The 19764-nt window shown below is 43.6% G+C and overlaps 1 protein-coding gene across 7 annotated transcripts in view; it reads left to right on the forward strand.

Moving 5' to 3' along the window:
* The window catches only part of LOC125757269 (gastrula zinc finger protein XlCGF52.1-like), a 158657-nt gene that overhangs the window by 45236 nt on the left and 93657 nt on the right, over positions 1 to 19764 (forward strand). Inside the window, exons 4-5 of one of the 7 annotated variants that reach the window (XR_007415197.1) lie at positions 6746 to 8593; positions 10657 to 11127. The exons of 3 other annotated variants lie outside the window; for them this stretch is intronic. Coding sequence is in view for 3 of the 4 variants with exons in the window: in XM_049412705.1 (XP_049268662.1) it covers positions 6746 to 7581 (836 nt within the window). In the remaining variant the exon portion in view is untranslated. Of the gene's footprint in view, positions 1 to 6745; positions 8631 to 10656; positions 11129 to 19764 lie in introns of those variants that run through there. 3 more of the 7 variants (XM_049412707.1, XM_049412705.1, XM_049412709.1) reach the window with 3 other exon arrangements.

The raw sequence follows: 19764 nt of genomic DNA on the forward strand, positions 1-19764 counted from the left end.
GACCTGGTAGGGCAATGCCGTAGGATTTTGTTCTCCGTGAGAGGGCGGTTGTCCAGCTGATCTAGTGTGGCTGAGAGGGCTGCTCTTTCGGAGTTGAAGCGGGTGCACTCACAGAGAAGGTGCACGACTGTTTCGCTGCACCTGTAGACTTCACATGATGGGTTCTCAGCCATTCCAATAATAAATTAATACGCATTTGAGAAGGCCACTCCAAGCCACAGACGGACCAGCAGAGTAGAGTCGCATTGTGACATACTGGACGGGATACGTAGTTTCAGATTAGGGCCCACTGAACTCTGTCAAATTGTCTGAAGGTAGTTGCAGTACATGGCCAGAAGCTTTTTTTTTGCGCTGGGCTCTTCTAGACCCCTGCATTGATGTCACAGTGTGCTCCACCAATTAAGGGTGCCCGCTGGATTCTTCGCGTGCCGCCCATTAGCAGGTCAAAGCTTTTCTGTGTTTTTCTTTTTTTGTTAATGTGTTTTTGGTAAAATTTTCTGACATAAAATTTCTTGTCAATTTTAGTTTTCACAGTATGCGACAGCACCAAAGGGTGCTTACAACTCGATTTTTTTGGAAACCTGTTTACTTTTCCTTTAAAGAGCCAGTAAATACAGTCGATTCCGGATACATCAATAATTTGAAATATACAAAATATACATGATTAAAGGGACACTAAAGGCAAATATTAAGTCGACGTTGATTGGTGAAAGCGGTCCAGAAACCTCGTAGTGCTACTTTTGTTCCAAGGAAGTGCTTATTTTGAAATAAAATCACGTTTTAGTGGTCCACATTGCATTAGTGCACTTCAAATCACCCGCCTAAAAGCGGTCTTTCTCACGTCACTGTTGCCATGCCCGACGTTGCCCGCCTTTACTTCGCGGTGGTGTGCACTGCCGGCGTGCACCATTCGGGCATCCAGCGACATCACATGGATGCAGCATTTTGTCAAACTTTCTGTCAGAGTGACTTTCACGAGCGTGCAAAACACACGCAGCAGTACGCGATACCGAAACCACTGAGACACGACCGCGTGAGCGAAGCAGGGCGCTGGGCGAAGCGCAGTTCGGCGAAAACGGAACCTTTGAACCACGCGCGCCGTTCCCCATGGCAACGCCAAAGAGGTTCTTTTTTCCATAAACCAAATGGAAACGAACAAGCGGCATTCTATTACGTCTCTTGATGCACGGAAAATTGTTTTTTTATTGCAGCTAGTTTGATTACTAGTGATTAATTGTAGTCGAACTCTTTCACGTCATCGGGATCATTTCCAAAATGTGCCGCTCGTGGCGCTCGTCGTGTGATACATTTAGCTTAATTTCTCGGTAAGTAGGGCACTGCTGTTGATAATATTGCCGTTTTAGACGTCGTGCATTGAGCTTTCACTCTGACATAAATTATTTGCCTTTAGTGTCCTGTTAAGGCTTATAAGTGTGCATCGCAGGGCTCGACATGGTTTTTCAGAAATTGTAACAAGCGATAATGTGCCGATTCAATCACAATGTGCTAAAGAACAAGGTGACAACTTCTTATTGCACTTTATTTTGCATGAAAATAGTCCATAAACGTGTCTTACTTCTTGTGTGCCGGTAAATTCATCGAGGCATATCCTTAGTATCATTGAAGCTTTCCGAATAAGCAAATTCAGCACCGTCCATTGTGCCACAACAGCCGTGAATGATGCTGAACACCGATGCAAACTTTGGTGCGTGGTAGAAGGTTGTTTACCAGTGGCATTGGCATCTTCATCACCACTCGGGCTCACTTCTGCGGCACTGGCAACATCAGCCATGATTTCGACAATGCGGTCAGAAACAGCTACACCATCATCTGCACCGATGATGCTGCTCACTGTGACCCCATCCGAAAATGCTAATAATGGCGTTCGGATATGCTAATAAGTCGCAAGTTCACTGAGGTACCGTACACCATTGTCAGCAGTCATGACGCACCCAATGTCATGACCTCGCACCAAACCTCACAAAGAAACAGTTCATGACAGTGCTTTGCTTGACATCATTTCAAGCACCAGTCATAATTTTTATCGCTGCAAGCGGGTCAATATTTAGTTTGACTGCCTACTCAGGATTTATCAGGAGCCAAGCGAGAAGTACACAAGTCCACAATGTTGCAAGAGATAACGCTGCACAAAAACTACAAAGACTCAAGTCCCCACCATTGCATTAACTGCATCTTGGCAATGGCACTTGTGGCTTTGTAGCTTCAGCTGCTGCAGAAAGCAAGCAAGAGCATAGCCTCCGAGAGCTGTGCTTGTTAACCGAAATATGTCACTAAGTTTGGTTAACAAGTTGGTCACTGACCAATGTCAAAAAGCAAGATGACATTTTGGAATCCGTACGGACCCCGAAACGTCACTTTGATTTTTCACATTGGTCAGTGACCTGCTTTTCAACCATGCCTTTACCTGACCAGACGGTATTCCGTTGAACTCTCGACTGTGTCACTAAGTTGCAGATCTCGAAGGCCATGCATTTGGGGCTCATATGCCATGATGCGTGAACAGGCAAGGCAGGGAATGCGAAGCATTGTGAATAGGCCACCGAATCACTTTGTATTCATCTTCATTTTGTGCCATCGGCTATCGGCCTCTGAAAAACATGGCCACGCGTTACAACCTACAGACATCGACAAACAAGTGCACTCGTGAGCACTGCGCAACCAACCAAAGTAACGCAGTGCAACAACACTACCTCTCTACCACCTGGGCGAAAGAGAGAGATCAAAACTTGTTAGTATGCGGCTGAAAAGTGATCAATATTTGTAAGAAAACTGTGGTTTCAGGGTTTCAGCGTGGCACAGCGTTCTATATATCGGATGTTTCACTGTGTGGGTGTTCAATATACGTGTGTACCAGCCCTATACTTCTGCATGGGATGTTCAAGGGGATTTCTCACCTGTTCAGTATAGACAATATTTAGAAAAATCCCGAGTTTGATATCTCCGGGATCCACTGTAACCACGGCCCAAAATTTGTGATTCAGCGATAACCGCACTTGGCCGATAAGACCATGCTGCCGCAAAAATTTTGGAATAACTACATTAATAAGCTGTGGGGGGATATAACAACCATTTCAGCTGGTGTCTGTTTCTCACTGTGCCTTACTAACTTTCTCCGCCGCTCAGAGGGGTGGCGTAGCCCGTCCTCGTTACTGCCTCAAATCGGCAACATAACACTATACATCAGTGATTACTTCATTGACGTGCAGCCATTGACCGAGGCAGGCTTCCTCCACATGTCGATTGGGTCATCGGCTCGCAGATGCCACAGTGGGTAAGCGCGGTGGGAGACATTGGCGAGTCAAGCAAATATACGACAGGCGCGATAACTGCACAGCCATAATAGCATCACCACGAGGCCAAGGTGCAATTTTCTAGCGCAGAGGACCAATTGAGCCGGTCAATGCTACCTGATGTTGCTAATGGGTGACATTAGGTCACTTCGCAGCAGAAGAGGACAGTTCTGGGACAAGCTGCAGAAATGCAGGAGAGGGTCGTGGGAATTGTTTTCTCAAACAGAGTGCAGGGATGGGAATGCTGCTACAATTGCTCCAATGTGCTACATTTAGTTGAAGCTTCTACATCCCCGCTACAAATGACAGAAACTGCTCTAATGTTTCATCAATATGCGGCCCTCAACATTCCATGAAACAGTAAAAACAGCCTTGCGCAAACTCGGAGGCTACAAGCAAGATAACTTGTGCTCCATGCCAGATAGCGGTTATCACCGCCCTATGTAAAGTGTGCCATTACTTCGGCCTTTCTCAAGGTAGAAGTGATGCTGTGGGAAGCTCCCTGTGATACTCAGATTCAGTGTGCACTCGTGCATAATTCTGTACATTCGACGATTTCACATTTTCAATACCATTTGTAGCTTCTACGTCTGGCTCTCAAAGGTTCGCAAAGTACAGTAACTCGGCGCATTTATACCACTGGCGTAGCCTTCGTGGAAGTGAAGCAACAGCCAGTACTTTGACAGCTTTGTTCAAGGCTGGCACATTTTTTTTTTTTTTTTCGCCATCTTGCATACATTATATTCGAGGAAACTAGCAGCACCTCATGCAGAAGTCACCATTATGATTTGGTTAAACAGAAGTCTTGTGAATTTATTCTGAAGAAGAAACCAGTGAAAAAAAAAAACAGACAGCAAAGAACAACCAGACAGGACAAACGCTCGACTTGAAAACTAAATGTTTACAGAAGAAACCCCGCACACCCACACACATGAACGAGCAGTGCATGTGTAATCAGGCCATTTGAGCCGTGTCAAAACTGCACACCTCATTTTGCAAAGCCATAAAACGTGCCAGTGTGGTACAAACAGCACATTGTCATGAAACACCAGAATATTAATGCCACGTGCACCAGTATTGTGACAGCTTTGTTCTTGGTTGGCACATTTTCTGTTTCGCACCATCTTGCTTGTGTTTGAAGGAACTAGCAACACCTCATGCAGCAGTCACCACTATGCATCGATTAAAACAGAAATCTTGTGAGTTCGTTTTATCACAGAGCGCCCGCACAACTTTATATGGAGTCAGTAGTGGTGCTGCAGTTGAGTGTGACTAGCTTTGAAAAATTAATAGGCTATATAAATTCAAAAATTGTTTGAGAGCAAGCAGTGCTTTCACTACACGAACTTTTATTTGTGGCAAAAACATCAGATTATCTCTTAAGAATGTTAGGATAGCTACTTTCTATTCTGTGGCATCCCAAAACCAGCAGCAACACCACACTTCTCACATTGCTTGCACAATAACAGAGAGGGCCTCACATTCTTTACTACCACGATTGTCTGCCGGCATACCGGTTTCCACACCCTGCAATGCACTACACGATTTGAAAGGTCTGTCTGTCAGCAAAAAAACCGCATGCACACTGGTTTAACCGTTTCACCAGAGACGCCTGCAGTAGCTTCATATAATTTAATTAGGCTACAATGTGAAATACGTGATTCAATAAAATAGCGGATATTTCAACACACTTATCTCCAGTTCATTGAAATTGTAAATATGTTTCGTGTAATATGTAAAAATATTTGGTGGTCTAGGAACATGTCATAAAAAAATAAGTAGTCCATTATGCATGCCAAGTTGTAACTGTATTTTTTCTGTTATATTCCTCCAGCCCTAAGGAACGATAAATAAAAACATGCACAAGGTCTTTCTTTTTGTCACATGTCAGGCATTCTAGGTAGTGCCTAGCAGCCAGGTATACTAGTTTGACATATTTTTCCGTGATACGAATTTCGTACCTCCACAACATTCGCATCATCGAGATTTTACTGCAGTCTACACACATATAGTGTGCTAAAATGAATAAAAAAGTACTGAGTGCATTGGTTTGGTTCGCTAGACATTCGTATCGCACATGCTGCTACATCGCGTTACCACAGCTGTTCAGTTATATATTTCCTGCCAAATAAAGTGCGCCTGTTTGTATTGCCCTACGTATACATAGAGCTTGTCTTTAAGAAAAGGAAACTAGTTTTCTCAGATCAGTTACTGAAGAATTAGTCGCTCAGTGTCAATATTCACAAATGTAGTTTATCAAGGGCTTTCTAATGTCCAAGCCTGACTGATTCCAAGGGTAAAAGTATGTTTGATTGTACTCTGTTGCTTAAGCTTGTTGATGAATCGTCTGTGCTGCTGCTGTAGATGGTTCTATTCCTCTTCACTAGTAACCAAAAAATTGCATGCTTTGGATGTTACCAGCAGGGCATTGCAACAGGCTCTTCTTTAATATCATTTACCGTTTTACACTTATGTTGTTGCCTAATCCATTTTGAGTTTGGGATTATGTAGGTGGTGTGACCATGTCTAGACTGCTACTTCAGATTGGTATAAAATACTTTCTGCCATCTTAGTCGATTGAAATTGTGAAGCAATTCATGGATTTTATGGCAGTGTTTAAATTTCAGTCATCAAAGTGAAGAAATTGTGCTTGTCTTTCAAGGCACTGGTTCACAATAGCTATTTATTAATGCACACTTGTTTTTATGTCTCTGTGCTGAGAAAAATGGTTTTCTAGATAAGGTTACCACAATGTTGGGTTGTGGTACTTGAATTTTACACTTCAAGAGCAAATAATCTTTAAACAGAATCGCTGTTTGTATTTCCTGGTCTCATTAGGCTTTCATTGATGGACTATAGAGACATTAGTGGGAAATGTGTAAACTGTGATAGCAATATAAAGAAACAGTTCCTTTTGTCATTCACATTAATGTACCTGTATCCCTGTCCACCAAAAACGTGATGCTACTGAAACTCTTACAAATGTTTTTTTTTATTTGCTTTCTTCATATCATTCTAACTTCTTTTACTCATATTTTATTTATTATCATTCATGTGTTGGAACATGAAGTGGGTCTTTTCCTGTGCAGTGTTTTATTCATATTTCTATGGCTTAGTGTTTATTATTGCACACACAAAGACATTTCACTCTTAGATATAGCACCGGAATGGCATGTAAACCAAATTCAGTTTTTTGGCACCTGCTGTTCGCATGTATTAATCATAGCTTTCATGTGCAGCAAGAGGCAAATTATCGTGAAATTTGCTAGGTCAGTGTGCTGTTGCCATAAGAGTACCTTTGGTTTTAGTGAGACCTGGTGATCATCTACTTCACTTAGATGTAGAGCAACCATTGTTTTTTGTCTCCTGTTGCAATCCAGTGCTCCGTGGCACATAATTTGCATTGCCTTAGTGTGCTCTCGATGGCTTTGCAGGTTCCTTGTTTGTTGAGTCATTGGAGCAGTCTTCCTCACTAGCGTCTGTAAAAGATCAACACCATTCCTGCCAACAGGGCAGCTGTTTGACCCTGAAGAAGTCGACTATGAACGGACACCTTCGGAAACATATGGACAAGCCCCTCTTACAGTGCCACTTGTGTTCAGCTGCATTCGTTCACAATTCCAAGCTCTTGGCTCATGTGCGCACCCACACAGGAGAGCGCCCTTTTTCCTGTGTGCACTGCAATGCATCCTTTTCAATGAAAGGCTACCTCGCAAGACACATCCGTACGCACACAGGACAGCATCCCTTTTGCTGTGTCGACTGTAATGCATCCTTTACGCGAAAAGACAAACTCAATGAGCACATGCGTACTCACACAGGAGAGCGTCCCTTTTCCTGTGTCCACTGTAATGCTTCCTTTATGCAGAAAGACAAACTGAGTCAGCACATGCGTGCTCACACAGGCGAACGTCCCCATTCCTGTCTTTATTGCGATGCATCCTTTTCCCGGATAAACCTACTCAATGACCACATGCGCAGTCACACAGGAGAGCGTCCCTTTTCCTGTGTCCACTGTAATGCATCCTTTATGCGAAAAGGCACCCTCAATGGCCACATGCGCATTCACACAGGAGAGCGTCCCTTTTCTTGTGTCCTCTGCAATTCTTCTTTTTCGCAGGAAGACTCTCTCAATGACCACATGCATACTCACACAGGAGAGTGTCCCTTTTCCTGTGACCACTGCCATGCATCCTTTTCGCGGAAAGACCAACTCAGTGACCACATGCGCACTCACACAGCTGAGCGTCCATTTTCCTGTGTCCACTAGCAAGAATGACACGTAGGCATGGTAGGGACGAGAAGAAGTAAAAGGGAGTGGGAACCAAAGGCGAGCTTTTCATTGGTTTTTGGTTTTATTGCTAGTGCAGCTGGGCACCCACTAATGGGCAGAGAAGGTACCCCAACCTGGCGTTCAGTGTTGTGTGTACTCATTTCTCGTAAAAGTAGCTTCTATCTAACTTCTTTCACTTCCGTTTCCCCTTTCACGAACGATGTTGAGCCATGGTTCCTTATGGTTGGAGAAGTACATCTGTTATTCTAAATCACTGCTACTTGAGTATTGACACTAATGAGCGCCAGGACGGCATAACTCTCCTTCAGAAAAACAAGATTGGCTGCATATCTGCGTGCTTCCCTGCAAATGTCGTCGAAAGACGATAGTCTTCTGCCATTTATGTTTTGCCTTGCCTCAGACAACGTCTTCTCTATGTTGAACCGGCTGCATCTGGCTGGCATTGATAAAATAGAGGAGGCGCTGTATGAGATATGGACGCCGTTTGACAGTGGCGTCGGGAGACATGAGCTTGGGCAGAAGCTAGGGCGACTGCCAGGTGGCAGCACCATTTCGTCCGCAAATGGCTTTTTTGTGCACAGTTGCAATTTCAGTGCAGCTTAAGAAACACAGGGTCTTTAGAATTGTGTATCTATGTATTTTCTGGTAAAGGAACACACCATATAATACTTACGTGTTGGTGTTGCACCTCAAATATGTGTAGTATTTGCTTTTTGATCAACAGTGTTCACAAGTATGAACGCAGCTACCAGTTCAAGACTGCTGGGCATTTAGCAAGTGCTTAAACTTTGTCCGGGTGGCTGAATCGTGTGACAGACAGACGGACCAAAATTTTTCCGTTCAAGTATCCCAAGAAAGACTATCATCTTTAAAAACTAGTGAGTGTCCACAGGCACTGGGAATCGTGCCTTGTGCCTCCGACTTTGGAAGCAGGCCCTCTGAACACTTCATCATACTGGATTATTAGAAGTGAATGCAATGGAGGAAGGTGAGCAGGTGAAATATTAAAAAGTTTTTTTTTTTCACTTTGTGAAGTGTCTCTTTTGCGTATATTTTTAGATTACAAGTGTTCAGATATCAAGTGATGCTATTGCTGTGCTGTGCTGTATAGATGTGTGCCATGGAAATGTAGAAAGAAACTTAGAGTTCATTTAGCTGACGCTCAGGATAGGAAATAAGAAAGCTTACAGACTACACCACTTTACACCCTTAAGGGTGTTTTATTGCTTCTAATATACTAATGTTCTTACAGTCTAGAATAAAGGTGTTTTCATGAATCAAAACACCAATATCAAAGGAGGCTTGCAATTGTCTAAGCACACTTATCACTGCAAAACAAAAGAATAATTCAAGGCTACCAGTTTGAGAACATCCACTTACACCAGCAACGAGGGATATAAAATTGCACATACACATACAGTCATACACACCTACATAGCAAGGTAAAGAGCAACATAGAGAAATTGTTTGTGCTACACAGCCATGCACCGATCAGCCATAGAGCGATAAAGCAAGCCATAGAGCGATAAGCAAGCCGATAAAGCAAGATAAAGCAAGCAAGTTATGGTTCATTGTTCTTTAACAACAAAAAGTTGACTTATGTTCAGGCATTAGCTTCAGTTATACAATCAGGCTGACAATGAAGCAGGAGTACCATACTAAAAGTGCTTCTTGGGAATTGCAAGAGCATTACAAATAATGTTGACGACCTTGCTCACCTTATTAACATGACTAATCTTTCTGTTGTACTTGGACCTGAGTCGTGGTTGAAGAGCGAAAATAGTGACAGCGAAATCTTTCCCGTAAGTTGTACTGCTTACCGGAGAGATTGGGATAAGCACGGCAGACGTGCCTTCACAATAGTGAAAGAGAAATTTATGCTAAAATGTTGCAAATTCATATGGAAACAAACAAATTAATCTCGTCAAAGTTGCGTTTCCAAAATGGAAAGACTGTGCTATGTTTTTCTTGTTATAGGCCACCAGGTTGCGAAGTTAAAGTAATGAGGAAATTGAGGCAGTAAAGGATGACCACGTAATACTTGGAGGTGATTTTAACCTGCCTGAAATCCATTGGGCTGAAGAACATACTAAATCTCTCATTAATAGTGGTTTGTGAAAGGAATTGTTCAAGATGTGTAGCTGGTTCTCGCTCACTAACTTGTTCTGCAACCTACAAGAGGAAATAATGTGCTTGATTTATTGCTTGCTGGTTTGCCTCCCGAGGACCAGCACACGTGTAGAAGTGATCATAGCACTGTGCTTTGCGAGCTCAACTTGCGTAATGTTTAAGTTACAGATACCGGAGCAAGATGGGTACATAGCTAAAACCACACAAATCCTTTTACAATAACAGAAGCACTTAACCGTTGTTATGACATTTTTCAGGGTGTCAGATACATTTGATGTAGAAGGTATGCGGGTGAGGTTTAAAGCTAAACTGTTCGAATTACGTAACCAACATGTGCCTTCACTGCTGACGACAGTCCGACAGAGCATAATAATATTTGGGGTTTTACGTCTCAAAACCACGATATGATTATGAGGGACACTAGGGGGGGGGGGGGGCTCTGGAAATTCCGACCAGCTGTTGTTCCTTAACATGCACCTAAACCTTCGTTCACGGGCCTCTAGCATTTCACCTCCCATCGAAAGGTGGCCGCCGTGGCCGGAATTCTATCCCTCGACCTTCGGGTCATCAGTCAACACCATAATCATTAGACCATTACGGTGGGTAGCCTGACGCAGCAAATGTACACCTTAGTTTACAAGAGACATGCAAAATTAATTCGTGGGAAATGGAATGCATACAACAAAGAAAAAAAAAGACGTGAGGGAGAGGCGAAAGAAACAGCTCTACTAACGTGTAACCTGTGGGGGGGGGGGGGGGGGGGGGAGGGGGAAGCATGCAGTGTGCGCCGGTGTTTCCCACTGCAAAATCACTGATAATGGGCAAGGAGACAAGAAAGATTAGACACAGAGACCCGTAGTTCGCTTTTAGTTGACGTGCACGCTGCGAATCTATTGTTGGTTGACATTGTTGACATTGCAGGTCAAGATCCAGTGCCTATAGGGAACCAGCGCTGGAGTTTCCGCGGTGTTGGCAGTGCCGCCTTGGCGGTCAAAGCGCGCATACTCCAGCCGCTCCTGCAGACGAGAGTGGCGGCTGGTTGAGGCGATGCGGGCGCGTATCGCCAAAACAAAACAAAAGGATGCTGGCGGTACTGTTGCGCATTCAAGTGCCACGATACGTAGAAATGAGGGAAGACGTATCCTTCTATGCTTTTCCTTCTAAAACATATGAATAGTAACGGATGCGCCGTTACATCCCGGCAGTCAGGCGAGCACAGTATGCCCTGCTCTTGCTCCCCTGTCTAGTGGCGTCGGGTTGGTTTCTAAACCGAATTGCGCGTGTCTGCAAAATTTATTCGATAGTGAAGGCCATCAGGGGAAACCGAGGCCAACGAGCAGAATTTAATCGGTGTTTTGTCGTAAATAAAGCCTACATATTATGCAGCATGCGGATATGCAACAATTTTTTCATCTGACCACCACCAAGCTCCTTCTGATGCCACCGCCGAAGCCGCTGAACTGTTATGAGAAATACGCACAGGATGGATGCCTCCGTTGAACTTCACTTGTGCTACAGACAGAGTTGTCACGAACAAAGCAGCGGACTACTCGAAGCTTAGCTTTCTGGAGTCAGCCGATGCGGTAAAGCTTCTTCGTGCATTCGCTGCTGCGGCGAAGTGACATCGCAATTTATGCCTCGCTAGAAAAGGGTCAAATGTCTTGGATTTTTACTCGCCGTTTAATTCGCCTAACGTACTGGAAGGGTAGCGTTAGTAGACACGGACTAGAGGAAGACACACGGACACACAGGTTTTTTCAGCACCCGATAAGCTAAGCCGCCTGTGTAAGCTCACCGATCCTGCTACTGAAAAGCCGAAAGGGTGCCAGAAAAAGCACCAAAGTCCTTTCGTGCCATGCGCAGTAGGCGTGGTATACAGTTTACCACTGACATGTGGCGGGAAATACATCGGCCAAACGGGCCGTTGTATCAATGATCGGCTACGGGAGCACAAACAAAACGTTGCTCGATACAGGGATGGGCACCTGTCCACACATTGCAATGATTGTGGTTGTTCACCTGTTTATTCAAATTGTATCATAATCAGCCGCCACAAAGATAAGTGCACTCGAGAAATCATCGAAGCAAAGACCATAATCAAAGAAGGGGCGAAATGTGTCAGCACACCGTCGATAGTGTTGTCAGAAAAAGAAATTATGTTCCTCAATTCGTCAGTGCGCTGAAATTGTCACGTGGCCATAAAAGCGATGTATATATGTAGGGCAGATTTTCAATAAAAAACCATTTGCTAGAGCGCTTCCGTCTGTGTGTCCGTGTGTCTTCCTCTAGTCCGTGTCTACTAGCGCTACCCTTCCAAGTATGAATTTCCAACTCGCCCAAGAAACAGCACTCCTAAAGTACTGTGTTAGTTTTTTCGCTTGCCTGTGTCTGCTTAGAATAAACGTGTTTGATTTACGTGCCAAACAAGGTATAATTATGAGGCACGCCGTAGTGTGGGAATCAGGATTAATTTCGACCGCTTCGGGTTCTCTAATGTCCACATAAATCTCAGTACGCGGGTGTTCTTTGTATTTCAACCCCATCGAAATGCGGCCACCGTGGCCGGGAATCTATCCCGCGCCCTAGAGCAACAGCGCGACACCATACATGCTATGCTAGCACGGTGGTTTGCTTGATCAACGTCCGCGTGCATACATACCGCGGGCTGGGCATCAGGGGCGTAGCCAGGGGGGGGGGGGGGTCAACCCCCCCCCGAAATTTTTCAGTTTTGCTTGCGTATATATACACGCGCACATACAAACGCACGCACGAACATACATAAAGTATGGCTACCCCCCCCCCCTCCCCCCGAAAAAAATTTCTGGCTACTCCCCTGCTGGGCATACATACCCACGGCAGGAAAACATTGACGCAGCTACCCCTTGCCTCTTACTTTTTTTTACTGCATTAGTGGGCAGCTGGTATCGACGCAGCACGTATTTATCAATGGAGGCTTGTGAGCCTGTACTAGCTTGACACAAATCCCAACACGCAACCAGAAAATGGCGACGACGGAGTCGCCACCACGGCACAGCATGTCTCTGCGACGCTGTATGCACAGACGTAGTCTGCTTTGCAGGTCTTCTCTCAGTTTTCCAGTGCTTTCCCGAGAAAGTAGCCTTCAGACAAAGATTTTTTTTTTTTTTTTGCCATAGTGCAGTATTACTGGCGCAATGGCTGCTGGAGCTGTTCGCGCAAAAATGAAGCACGGGAACGGCGCACGTGCGTGCGCTCACCGCGGTACAGTGCGGCCGGTCGTCTGAGCGCGAGCGGCACGGCCTCCGAGATTAGCCGGCGGCACGGAGGCCATGTGAGCGGTTGAGTTATGTCGCGACTCCCCGCCAGGCACCCTTTTTCGGCGCGCCACCTAGCCAGCGCTGGCCGGTCAACGGTTGTGCAGCCCGAACAGTCGGTTTTTTTTTTTTTTTAAGAAACTAGCTAGCAGACACTGCATGCGTCGGCATTGTCTCTCGCGGGCGAGGGCGCGTTTTTGGAGGCGCGCGCGCTCTTCCAGACCGGCCGTGCCATAGGCAACGTGCGCAGTTTTCTCTCTCGCCACATGCGCTCTTCTCTTGCGCTCAAGCAAATCTACGGGACACGATGATGCAAGCGAGCAAAAGGGTCATGACAATGCACGCGGCGACAGCAGACGACGATGCAACGCGGACAAGCCAAGACCCTAGCGTGCTTCGCCCCTAAAATTGCAAGTACTTGCGGCTAAAATGAGTGATCCCACACGAAAGGCTAAAGCTGTTTACTTTGAAGCCCCAGATTTATAATTGAAGATCGTCCAGAAAAATTGTGTCAAATCTAACAAATAAATAAATAAAAGATGATCTAAGAATACTAAATATTGATGAAAACGGCACGTTTTAGTCGGAAAGCCGAACGGCTTATCTTGCTTTTTACATGAGTATTTTCTACTCATGCACAAACGCTAGCGAATATTCCTAAAAGCTCTGTTACTATGGAAAGGGTTGTGTTTAGTCTGCATTGAAGTGAAGCCTTTTAAAAAAGTCACTGTACAAAAGCTTGTGGCCCAGATGAAATACCGCATGCTTTCTTGTCATCACGTGTGCACTCATATGTAAAATCTTTGCCTCTTTTGCTAAATCAGAGAAGGTTCGTCTACCTCTTCATTGGAAAAAGGCAAATACTGTGCCATTTCAAACATCTGGGCCGCAAAGCTGCGTTTTAAACTATCGTCCTGTGTCATTAATTAGTACAAAATGCAAATTGTGCTAGAACATGTTCTTTTTACTTGCAGAATTAAGAATATTAATGAGAACTATCTGTTAAACAACTTCCGCCTCCAATCTTCCTGCGTTATGCAACTTACAGAATTAACTCGTGACCTTGCAAGTGCATTAAACAAAGACAGCACAATCAATTAATTGTATATCTCATAATTTCAGGAAAGCCCTTGATGTGGTGCACATTAATTGATTAATTGAAAACTTTTCATGGTATGGTATTGACAGTACTGTACACTGTTGGATGCTGAATAATCTTCAGCTTAGGCGCGTGAGGGTTGTCGTTAATGGAGAAAAGCGGGCGAGGCTGACGTAATGTCAGGAATACAGCAAGGGTCGATACTTGGCCTATTCCTATTTTTGATTTATGGGAATAAGTTGTAGTATTCTTTTTTAGCACATGTTCGCAGATAATTGTGCATAGTATAGTATAGAGTTTTTCATGACCCATATGATTGTACAACTTTGCAGTGTGACATATACTGGTTTACACAGTGGTGTCCAACATGGCACATGAACCTTGACGTAAAAAAAATAGTGCACATGTTTTTCTGGAAGAAAGATGACACAGTTTCAGTCTAACTATTACATTAATTGAATGCAACTATTGACTGTGTCAGAGTTTATTTGGGGGTGTATTTCACCACCGATTTATCATGGACAGGACACATTGATCACGTTTCTGCCAAAGCATCTCGCGTCCTAGGTTATACGGAAAGGAACGCTAAGCAATTTCCAATCATAGCAATGGCTCTAAACTATCTTTCCATTCTACGATACTACTTGAATACACTAGCACGGTTTGGGATCCCTGGACCCAAATAAACTTAGATAAGCTGGAAAGAATACGGAGTAGAGCTGTGGAGTTTGTACTTGGAAATTATTCAAGAAATTTCAGTGCAACTGTGGCAAAAAAGAATGGGTCTGACGCTGCAAAAATGTTTCTTTCATGAGTTGAATGATTTCCATGATATCTACCTTTCAAGAAGAGGCATTGATTGCACAAACTATTTGCTTGAGCCTGACTATGTGTCTACGAGAGTGTATCACGAACTAAAAGCGAGGGAAACGTTTTGTAAAACTATCATGTTTAGTAAGTCATTTTTCCCTAATACAATTGCAGTTAGGAATCGGTTACCAAGTGATATTGTGAAGATAACTTCAAAGGATTTGTTTGTCAGTCCCTGATGCACTAGTATAGGCATAAACATATTGTGCTGTTTTGTTCTGTATAACCTGTAAATGTTTTTTAAATGCGAAGCATTTCTTAGCGAACTTCTGCGACTTTGAGCGTATCTATCTGTCTATCTATCTAGCCGCCTACGACTTTGTGCTCTCCTGGCCGTTTCGTTTATGGGATGTATACCAAAATTGGTCTGACATAACATGACCATATTGCGAACATAAATGACAGGTCATAACATGAAAATCATGGCATATGCATGTCATGAACAGTATGATTTACATGTCACGGTCTTGGGGCTCTTGCGGCCGTCTCGTTAATTTCATATATACCAAAATTAGTACGGCGTGACAAGAGTGTATGACAAACATAATGACAGGTCCTAACGTGCAAATCGTGACACGCATGTCATGTACAGCATGATTTACATGACATGGTCCCGGGGCGCTTGCGGCCGTTTAAATGAATGGATACATACGAAAACTGGTAAGGCTAGACATGTCTGTTTTACAAACATAACTGACACATGGTAACATGAAAATCATGACATGCCAGTCATGTGCGACATGATTTACATGCCACGTTCATGGCGCCCTCGCGGCCGTTTAGCTCGCTTGATATACATCAAAACTGGTATTGCGCGACGCGACTGTATGGTAAACATAAATGACAGGTTGTAACATAAAAATCATGGTATGCATATAATTTACGGCATGATTTACATTTCACGTTCATTGTCCAATCGCTGTCGTTCCGCTCACTTGATACGCACCAAAATTGGCATTGCGCGACGCGGCTGTATGACGAACGTAAATGAGGTGGCAACATGAAAACCATGACACGCATGTCATGTACGACATGATCTACATGCCACGCTCCCCAGGTAGCACAAAACGGATAATTGACGTTTTATAAACGTTTATCCGAGACGATAAAAACGTTTAGAAAACGTCACGGAATAGAAGCTAAAGGTCTAGAAAACGTTTTATATCTCGTCTAATGTCCGGCTAGAATCCGTTTTTAAGACCATCTAGAAAACGTTTTTAAGACGATCTAAAAAACGTTTTTAAGACGTTCTAGAAAACGTTTTAAAAACGTTTTGAAAACCGTCGCAAAAATCCCATTTTTAAAACATAAAAATATCCCATTGCATCGTCTTTGAAAAGACGTTTTCTAATCGTTTTTAAGACGTCATGCAGGATCTCTTTTCTTTTAGCTGTTTTGTTTTTGCGCATGCAATTATAACAGTGCAAGTTTTTAGGAAGCCCCTTCTGTTATAGTAATTACAGTTACTTTATTCTGTAATTACTGTTACAGAGTGAGAGCTCAGTATATTCACAGACAAAAGTGGTCATGTCATAATTTATTATGTAAAACAGCAACGATTCCTGTACAGCATAGAAACGTAAAAACCACGAAATGAGATATAGCATGCGACTATATAATATTATTCAGAAGCGACAAAAGCATGCAAAATATCGCGGTAATTAAAATGCAGCTATATAGTATCCAACCTTCAAGAACACTTTTTGTTGCACGATTCATCATTGGCAAAATTGTTGTCAAACAACTAACAGTGCAATATGACAAAATTTAGGATCTGGCACAGCCATTCTGCAATATGTAAGCGTCGACTCATTAGCTTTACTTAAACGCAAAGCTGAAGTGCAGACAAATTGTCGAAAAGGGAATGTCGCTGAAGCCAACGACTCGACAAGGGGACTAGTTCCCGTCGGGCAGGGGCGTAGCCAGAAATTTTTTTCGGGGGGGGGGCGGGGGTTCAACCATGCTTTATGTATGTTCGTGCGTGCGTTTGTATGTGTGCGTGTATATAAACGCGAGCAAAATTGAAAATTTTGCTCGCGTAGCCAGGGGGGGGGGGTTGAACCCCCCCCTTGGCTACGCCCCTGCCGTCAGGGCCCTGACGAAGACAAGCATTCACGATGAAACGTTTCCTCAACGCTTCATCTTCCGCTGAACTTTTTTCTTGTAGGAAGGAGAGAGAGAGAGAACAGAGGATAGGCAGGGAGGTTAACTAGCGTCCAGTTTGCTACCCTACTCATGGGAGGAGAATGAGGGAGTAAAAATAGAGAGAAGGAGACACATTTCACCACACACACATAGATGAGTGTATCACAGGTGGTCACTCAATTTCGTGCCTTGAAGTACTGCAGGAGGGCTCGTGTGGTTTTCTGGGCTGATGTGCTATGAAGACAGGCTCCCAAGATCCTTCCTTCGGGAAAAGACCGACCGTCAAGTCTCCTGAAGGCACACTGGAGAGTCCGGCGATGTGTTTGAAATAGCATACAGCGGCACAAATGATGATCGATAGTCTCTATGCAGTTGCAGTTATCGCACATTGATGAATCTTCCCTACCAATCCGATAGGTGAATGAGTTAGAAGACGCTACACCGAGCCACAGCCAACACAGCAACACAACAAAAAGACGTGGATAGTAGAAGTGGACAGGACAGCGTTTACTCCTGTCCACTTGTACTGTCCACGTTTTTTTTTCAGTGTGCTTCAACCTAATTTTCCAAACATGAACGTAAAGCAACAGGCCCAACTCACCATCTTGCTCCAACACAGCATTCTAAGCGGGAAAGGAGGCATGCATGAAGCACCTGGTGTGTGTCCCCCTTCGTTTCAAAACAATCGTTCGCTAGCGCTACTTAAGACCACAGTTAGTGGAAATCGACTCCAATGTGTTGAAATCACTAATAACAAAACAAAACTGCAAAATAATATTTGGCCCACCCATCCAAGAATGCGTAATGAAAAAAAGAACGTAAATTGCTTGCAAAATCACTGTTGCTAAAGTGTATTGCGCACAAAATGAAACTTTTAGGAACGTTCTTACAACATGCCTCTGCTGGAACATTTCTCACTGAAGAAAATGTTGGAAAAATCTCTGGCATCATTACAGAAGTAAGACAGACGTTGGGAAAAAAAGGCGCCATTTTAGACGTTAGCTAAAAATATTTGTGGATGCAGCATACATGTTTCAAACGGCGCCCACTAAAGAAGTAACGGTTTCAGGCTTCGAAATGCAGCGTACAAAACTTATCACAGAAATTATGGTCTGACATCCCAAGAGAGCACACAGTTAAGCTTAAATGTGCCATAGCTAGCAGAAAATATGAACACTGTAAATTACAGCGACATATAACAAAAAAGTACAACTAAACCAACTGTAGCGCGAAAGCAAAATGTATGAACAGAAAACTAATCGAAACAACCACAAAAATTACAGTGAATGAGCCACTTACTAAAATGAATAAATAAAAATTAGGAATATGAAAATACCAGCCTGATAAAAAAAAAAAAACATCTTTCTTTTATGATGCCCAGTATTAGAAAATGTCAGGCTAAAAGAACAAATTAATATTATGATAAGACACATCAGCTAAAGAAATTGGGACTCTTCCCCATGTTTTACTCAATAAGCACACAGCTGTAAACTCAGGATTGTCAGAGGCAGATAGGGTATTGCACTTAGTACATCACATTGCTCAGTGTCAAAATATCACAATGTGTGGCAAGTCAGTCTGAACACATGGCTTCATGACAGGTACTTGATGGAAATCACTAGGCACATCCGGAAGTCCGCAAAGAGCACTACACATAGCATACACACGAAAGTTGTGCCATTAGCAGCATGGGGCAGCGTTCCACGTCAAATATATTTTAGCACAATAGCCCTAGTGCGGTTTCTTGAAGATGCCGACAAACAAAGACGCTCAAAAAAGTTAACTGCTTTACAAACTGTGACCTTTTGTTTTTGAAAGTTTCCAAGGAAAAGAGGAAAATGTCAATCTCTTGACATCCACCTTTTTTCATACTAAAACCTGTCAGTCAGTTCATCAAAAAGAAAAAAGTAATAATTTAGTTGGTGTAGCCTTTGTTTCTAAACATCTAGGGCAAGTACCATCTGCAATAAATAGGAGAAAAGATCATTTCATTATTTGTTATTATACCTATAGGACGGTGTGAAAAGTTGAAAACTTGATAACACCATATATACGGCGACAGAGAGCGAGCCTGCTATATTTAACCAGGCGCGTCTCAACATTTAGGGCAAGTACCACCTGCAATAAATAGGAGAAAAGATCATTTCATTATTTGCTACTATACCTAAAATAGGACGGTGTGAAAAGATGAAAACTCGATAACACCGTACGGCGACAGAGAGCGAGCCTGGTATATTTAACCAGGCACAAGAGACGCGCAAGAGAACCTCTTGGTTCTGCTAAGAGCTGCAGGCTTTACCGAGAAAGGAGGAGGTTAACAGAGTAGGGGAAACATAAATCACAAGTCCGAAAGCGCATCGAGATAGTCAAGGCAGCACTGAGAAAAAATGCCGAACTCCTCCCCGTGAAACGCGTCTTTGACTCTCATGCCCTCAGAAATTCGCAATTAACGGAAAAGCGTGACCAGCCTCTCCTTACATGCAGCTAGTACTGTGGAAGAAACCATGAACCAGTACGCTGTCGCTGCAAAGATTCTCTCATCCACAAACTTCAGTGACACAATAAAACAGATGACACATGCCGCAACTTCCAACAATGCAGTTTTAAAATTGGGTGCGCGAA

The sequence above is a fragment of the Rhipicephalus sanguineus genome, chromosome 2 (genome assembly GCF_013339695.2).
Source record: "Rhipicephalus sanguineus isolate Rsan-2018 chromosome 2, BIME_Rsan_1.4, whole genome shotgun sequence".
Lineage (NCBI taxonomy): Eukaryota > Metazoa > Arthropoda > Arachnida > Ixodida > Ixodidae > Rhipicephalus > Rhipicephalus sanguineus.